The following is a 7,335-nucleotide window of genomic DNA, read 5'->3' as shown; positions in this document are numbered from 1 at the left end:
ATCGTCTCGCAAGCTAGAATCACACTATAACAAAATTGCTTTTTAGCGACAATTTAATGGCGGCAATTTTTGAACAGCCATTATTATCCATTATTACCTTATATTTAGCGGTAATTATTTTAAACTATATTTTTTACAGACTAATAATTTTATATCAAATGTATCAATTTTGAGGCCCAATACAACCTAATTCTAACAGAAATAACCCTAACCCTAACCCTAACCAAACTCGCTCCACCCCATCGCACTCCCCTACCCAGCGAACGCCTCAGCCTCGACCCATTCTCTCCCTCCCCTCTCTTCCCCTCCGAGCTCGAGCTCTCCCCCTCTCCTTCACCTCTCCCTCTTCGTCGGCGTCTTCTCCAAGATCCGATCTTCTCAGCCCCGCATGCTTCGAGGAGATCCGCCGCCGTCGGCGTCGCCCTCGGCCTCCTCCTCCTCCACGAGCGCGGCGGCGGCGTCGGCGGCGGCGGCGCTCCGACGACCTCCCTCCGCCGCCACATGCCAATGACGGGGTCGGTGCTCCGCTCGGCGCCAAGGGCTGGGCCGACGAGCCCGGGTTTCACTGGTGGAAGGATAAAGAGGCCGAGATCCTCAGCGACATCGAGCCCATCATCGCCCGGGTTTGGTTGTGTTTTCTTTTTGGAATCTTGGCTCTATTCTCTGCTACTATTTGAGGATCCTCTGCTTGCTTGTCTCTTCCCTTTTGCTATGTAGGAAAGCTGAAAGAGATCACATTCTAGGAAATTTGTGTTTGATCTGGCTCTGTTATATGCATCTTTCACTTGATCCATATTTATACAAGCAAGTACATACCTTAGTCTCACATTTGTTCCATTATAGGATTCATAAGGCATCTCAATAGAAGAGAACTCAAATGGGTATGTTTTCCTTTCATAGATTTCACAAGGAACATCTAATTCACCCACTGCAGAGAAGAACAATAATACATTCAACATAGGAAGATACTGTAGAAAGCAATGAGAATATTGAAATGATTGATTAGAATTTTGGGCCTATCTAAAGCATTTGACACTAGATTGAAGTTCTAGCAGTGAACTTCTCATATTTGACATTTCCTCCAGCAAACGCTGTATTGTTACGAAAAGTATGCTGGCACTGTATGGAATACTACAATAAACTGAAATTATGGCAAACTAGAAGTTATGGCACTGTATGGAAGATAGAATTTAAGATACCATGAGTGGCAGCCATATAAACATCTAGAGGGTAGTAAACTTTATTCGAAGAAGACAGCACCAATATATGTGAGCAGTTATTTCGAAGGGAACCAGTGAACCACATGATATGGTTGGTGCATCTAGATGGCTTACAAATTGCTTAACAAGAGAATAAAATCAATTCCTCCAGGTATGAGACAAAAAAATCAACTCCTAGACTCCTAATAATCATTGCTGATGGTCTTCGTTTCAGTATCGCCTATAGCAGATCCATCTAGTCATTAATAAACAAATCAAAGGAAGTATTACAAATATTGGAGGATATCGCAATATAAACAGCATCTGAACTGATCTACTGATGCCATGAGGGAGATATTGAAGACTATTTAGATAATAAAAATGTAAAACTGATAAAGCACCAGAGCAATGAAAGCAATTCTAAGTTATGTCAAATAAGACAAACTTTTTCGCTTTTCGCTCAAACTAGACATGGAAAACATAGTTAGATCTTGTAAAGCAACGACAACAAAACTAGTTATATGATTTCAGTTTTCATGATATTAGTTAATTTTTTTTATTCTTGTTGAGGGCTAAAGTGAAGCAAACATGGAAGTTTTGGGATCTTGAATGTCAAACTTAAAAGTTCAAGGATCAAAATGAAACTTGACCAAAAGTGCCTGGATTACTAGTGCAAATTAGTCAACTTTATTATTGTTATACGACCTGTATATATTAGTGCTATTATATTTATATGTGGTACATATCTTATGGAAGAGCCAAGAAAACTTTCAGTGATTTGCCAATCAAAACTGATCAAGACGCTCTTAGAGAAGGCTATCGGTATGTTGCATTAACTGCCACTATTTCTTTTTTTCATGTAATTAGCTTTCAAGTGAATGATAGTGCTGTGCTATTTGCTAATGTCCATTCAATAAGGTGAAAGCTCTCCTGGCTGACACCTTTGAACATTCTTCCTGGTTGACACCTTTGAACATTCTTTATTGTTTAAGTCTGTTGTCCATGCAATTAGTAATTTCTCATATTATTTCTGCAGGTGCCTTAAACTTGCAAATGGATAGCATGTAGAAACACCCAATAGGATTATTATACATGATTTTGGAACACTGAATAAGTTGAATGTTACTTGATCATACATGATTTAGAGGTTGTCATGTGATGTGGTTTTCTAGCAGAGATGGAAAAGCTAGCTGAAGAAAGGTATTATCTTGTTCTCATGCTATCTATTATGTATTCAACACTTAACAAGTACTTATCATCACTCTTAAGCTTTCCTCTGTTTAGTTTTTTTTTTCCTCGTGCCATATTGTCAATTTAGTCTGCTTTATTATTTAATTACTAGATCCTTACCATGGTAAAAGGGGAAAGGTATAATTTTGATTATCCAACTTCACCTAATTCTCAATTATAATCAGTTTGTGTGTGCTTTAATATTTAATTTCCTAGCATTACATAATTAGCTTGCTTTAAATATTTTCATTTTCTTGTAGAAAATGCGAAAGTCTGATAATTTTGTATCTGATTAGCTGTTGCAAACGATATGCTACCTAGTAACAAATTCTTTTGATTATTTTTTGGCCTCATGCAAGCAAGAAGAGGAGGTGTAAGTTAGAAATGTTGCCTCATATTCTTGATTAGTAGTTAGGAGTTTGTAGTGTCAACTATCAAGGCAAAACATAAGATGATAGAAAAAGCATCGCCTATGGGGCATTTTAAGAAAATTTACTGAATTAGGTAACCATATTCATATGGTTGATGAAGGCTACCAGGCATAACAGCATTACGACACTAAAGAAGATGAAATTATTGAATGAATGAGATTTTTCCCTGTTGAATCCTGTTAGTCTCAATATATAGTTGCCATTAGAAGACGGGATACAAGATTTACATCATCATTGTGAACAGATTTTGGCTGCTCAATGGGCAGCTTAGATTAACTTGTCCTTTTAGGCCATTTTTTGGGGGCTTTTATAAAATAAATTAAGAGAAAGAGAAGGTCTGCACTGTTGTATGAAATTTTTGAAATGGTTTGATATCTGCTAATTGTAGTAGTTTAATCATGATGTTCTCTACTGATTGGAGCCAATTACGCCCTTTATTTCTTGCTAATTGTAGCAGTTAACATAAATTTTCTTGTATTTGCTTAACAGAAACTGATGATGACTTGCCAAATCCTGGCACACTTCGGGCTTCGAGGAGTGCGCATAATTCCGGAGCCATGGAGATGGCCTCAGCTCCAATATCTCGCGGAGAAGATGAAATAGACATAGAACTTCAAGTTCACTGCTTGGAGACTAAAGCGTATAGTGCTGTTTTAAGAGCATTCAATGCTGAATCAGATGCTCTTTCATGGGTACCTGCTGCAACTTTTCTTTCGGTTATTTCTGTATGTTTACTGTCGCATTTGTCCAACTCTCATGTCTCTTATAGGAGAAGGCAGAACTTATATCGCATATAAGGAAGGGACTCAGAATTTCTAGTGCTGAGCACAAGGAAATTCTGAGGAAAATCAGTTCTGATGAATTGGTCAAGTCTATACGGTTCGTAATTTTGTTTCAACTAAATTAGTTGATTTCTTAGTTATAGTGTGTATTAGGCTGATCCGTGGCATTTTGTACAATTTTGTGAATTTCATATGCTTTTACATTATACATTTTTAGGATTACTTCTGAACAAGATGGCTTGGCGGCTTGTAATATTCTTCATGCTGCTGGGCCTCCGAAGGTTTGTTATACTATTATATGTGTGATTAATAGAAGCCATCTCTTATATCATTTTGACGGTGAAGTTTGAAGTAACTTGACGGATTTACTTATTGACAAGATTCAGCAGCTTGTCTTCTTAACTTGCATGTAGAGTTTCTTTGCTTCATATTTCAGAATGTATTTATCATCATCACAGCCTTTTCTCACTTAACTCAAATTAAGGACCCAACAACATTTTTCATATTTTCGTTGTCTGCTCAACATGGCATCTACCATCTAGAAAATCATGCATAAAGGCCTAAAGCAAGGATTTAAGTGCCGGCCGTGCCGCACCGTGCACCGTGCCGGTGCGGCACGTACCGTGCCACCAAGAAAAGGGCACGGTACAGGGCGGGTATCGGACCCTCCCTCCGTGCCGCGGCACGAGGGGCGGTGCCGCACGAGATAGAGCGGCACGGCGATGTGTGCCGTGGCACAGTGCCGTGCCGGCACAATGCAAATTTTTTTTTTTGCTTTTTATTTTTTTTATTTTTGTTTTATTTTTTGGGGTACCCGAAACATTCTAGGTACCCTACAACCCCCAAAAAATATTGCAAATAGAAAATCTATTTATTAGGCAAGTCAAAAAAGATTATAATTTTTTTTTTGTTTATTAATATAGGGCAAACTTTTAATTTACATATCCAATCCTTCCGCTTTCACCACAGACATCCAATTTTTCTTCACAAATTATTTTGTCAAAATTTGTCGCACCGCGAAGCTTTTGCCAAATTAGGAAAACAAAATCGAACTCAATAAACAAATTTTAAGACACATCAAATATAAAATTTTATTTTTGCGTTAGAAGATTGAAAATATTGATAAAATTAAAAGTTAAATTAGATTAATTGATACTTAAATTTATTTAATTTATTTGTCATATAATTTTTCGCTTAATTTTTTTTGATAGATCTACTAATTTTTTGAAAAAAATAATTTTTTAAAATAATTTTAAAATTATTTTTTTGTATTTTATAAAAGAAAGACTGTAATATGGTCAAAAGAAAAAAGACAAAAATGATGTCTTTGCATTTTAAAAATTCTAACCTGTAAAAATTTCTATTCTGCATCAGATATAGTTGTACTTTACATACAAGAAAGCTTACAAGTATGTTAATTGATGAGTATAGTAAGTTATACATAGCAAATATTCATAATTATTTGATTAAATCTTTCAAAATAATATTATAATAGTTTATTGAAACCAAGAAAACTGAAATAAGTCCGTGCCAAAGTGTGCCAGTAGGAGGTCATGCGTATTCATCGGCATGCAAGCGTACCATGTGTCGGCACGCAAGCGTGCCGGTGCCGTACTGTGCCAGGCAGACAGAGGCACGCCCCCTTGCCACAGCACTTTAAACCTTGGCCTAAAGCACAAACAAACAGTGAAGGAGGTGCGATGAAATCATAAGATCAGTTTGAATGTAAAAAGGGAGAAAAAAGTAGTTGGGGCATGTTCGAGAATCATTAGATGTCAACTAGTGGGCCATTTAGTGAATTTTGAGTCTTATTTGGACAATTGAGTAGACAGATTTATGTTAACTGACATGTTATGTTAACATCTCGTAGTTCACATTGTATCCTATTTATTGTATTCGTAGCTAAATTTAGATGAATATTAATGCAACTTGTTGGGCACTATGTGATTCTCGCAGAACAAGACCCTATATATTGCTTTTCACAACTGCTTTTCGTGTAATGTTTAGCATCTTAATTAAACTTTTTGCTCTATTTTCCACATTAACTTTTTGCATGCTTATCGCTGAGGTCGCATAATGTCGTGTGTTTGTGTGCGTGTGTGTACATATATATGTTCTTTTGTTGCATAATTGGCTCATGATTGGTAACAATGTCATTGATTTTTCAATTTCTAAAACAATCAGTTTTAGCTTTGCATTTAATTTGTTTCTCAGGTGGTAATAACTAGCATGCAAATTGCAGACAAGCTTCTTCTAATTGGTAGTCATCAGAAAATAAAGGTACAATTTAATTTTCTTTGTTATGTTGCTTTTTGTAAGACATTTTGGTGCATTATAGATAGATATTTGTACCGCACTAGCAAATTAGTTCTGTATTTGAGATTAGGGTTCTATGTTGATCAACGGAAGCTTAAAATTATTCTTCTTCATAAAGTTGATTGCATTCAGCTTACTATGTCGCTTGATCATTGTAACTGGAACACTGGTCATGTCTAGGTAACAACAAGCTCTCTTTCTTTTGTCGTTTGGATTTTCTAATTTACTACTTTTGATATGATCTTCTTTGGTGATGTAATAGTTCCTAGCAACCGGATGCCAAAATTATAGCTGATATTGAGGATTTTCCTTTTTTTTTTTTTGAAATTACATTTCTTCAGTTTCAGATGGTAGAGAAGATATTGTTGTAAGTTGTTTTTCTTATATGGTTGTAAAATAGGTTCTTGATAATTCGAGTGCTCGTTACGACAAAGTTGTATAAAATGCAGGATGCTCTTTTTGTACATCTCGGTTTAGTGGCATGGTAATCTAGAATTTCTTGTTAATTCTAAATATATTTTCTTAGCATATTTGTTAATAATTTTTTTAACCGTTTATTTTTATATATTTTTCTTGCAGATTATTTTTCTAAAGTCCGTGGATCTTTTCTATTGAAATCTTTGCTCTTTAAGGATGAGTCTTCGTGAAGTGTAGTTTGAACTTCTCTATTGGAGCGCATAGAACTTTCCTTTCGTCTATAAAACTTTTTAATTATATATTAGTGTTCTTGTAGTTCGAACTTTCTTTAGCTATCTAATGTTTGATTGACATTTATTTTGTGATAGAAAGTGATTTCGACACTAATTTGTACTAACAACACTTTTGAGAATGTAATAGACTTTTACATACAGCTTATTTGAAATGTTGGGTTTTTAATTTTTGTTGTCTATGCATTATTTTTTAAAATTTTTAGTGATTAATTGAATATATGACTTTTAATGATGATTTAATGTTTTTTTATATTTAGTGGTTATTTGCATTATCTTTGTTGGCATTTGTGATTAATGTTATATATTTTATGGGCAAATGTATTTTGCTTTTAGTGACCTTTTTAATTGCCGGTAGAGAGTAATCTTTAGTGATAATTGTTTTGCTCTTTACCGGCCGTCAATATAATTGCCGCTAAACTTTTATCGACCTCATTTGTAGTGATAATTATTATAATTGCCGGTAAAGATAGTAGTGGCGATTATAATCGCTGCTAATCTATGAGATAATTGCCGCAAAAAGGCAATTTTGTTGTAGTGTCAAATGACTGTCAAGTTGTTAAACTGAGCAGATCAAACTAAATTTATTTTAACTTGACTGTCAAGTCGTCAAACTGAGTAAATCAAATGAAATTCTACCCAATTTGAACGCAAGTCATTAAATTGAGCA

General features: G+C 35.4%; 1 protein-coding gene across 7 annotated transcripts; it reads left to right on the top strand.

Annotated features, from left to right (window-relative positions):
* LOC109710896 (protein EMSY-LIKE 3-like) lies at positions 252-6,834 on the top strand. Of its 7 annotated transcripts, none has more exons than XM_020233692.1 (8): positions 252-623; positions 2,236-2,399; positions 3,350-3,552; positions 3,630-3,739; positions 3,860-3,923; positions 5,857-5,922; positions 6,359-6,442; positions 6,538-6,834. In XM_020233692.1, the coding sequence occupies exons 3-7, from the start codon at positions 3,418-3,420 to the stop codon at positions 6,398-6,400; spliced, it is 417 nt and encodes a 138-aa protein (XP_020089281.1). In that variant the 5' UTR covers positions 252-623; positions 2,236-2,399; positions 3,350-3,417; the 3' UTR covers positions 6,401-6,442; positions 6,538-6,834. The 7 variants fall into 7 exon arrangements, with proteins under 7 accessions (XP_020089281.1, XP_020089284.1, XP_020089287.1 ...); XM_020233695.1 differs by having other exon boundaries at positions 252-628; XM_020233694.1 differs by lacking the exon at positions 252-623 and adding an exon at positions 642-2,021.

Source organism: Ananas comosus, linkage group 5 (genome assembly GCF_001540865.1).
Source record: "Ananas comosus cultivar F153 linkage group 5, ASM154086v1, whole genome shotgun sequence".
In the NCBI taxonomy this organism is placed as follows: domain Eukaryota; kingdom Viridiplantae; phylum Streptophyta; class Magnoliopsida; order Poales; family Bromeliaceae; genus Ananas; species Ananas comosus.
The sequence above is the reverse complement of the archived record's forward strand: the minus strand, read 5'-3'. Positions and strand labels throughout refer to the sequence as shown.

Coding starts and splice junctions, on each gene's coding strand:
- LOC109710896 (XM_020233692.1), top strand. CDS start 3,418: ATGGAGATGGCCTCAGCTCCAATATCTCGCGGAGAAGATGAAATAGAC. Junction 3,553..3,629: donor AATCAGATGCTCTTTCATGG/GTACCTGCTGCA, acceptor TGTCTCTTATAG/GAGAAGGCAGAACTTATATC. Junction 3,924..5,856: donor ATGCTGCTGGGCCTCCGAAG/GTTTGTTATACT, acceptor TTTGTTTCTCAG/GTGGTAATAACTAGCATGCA.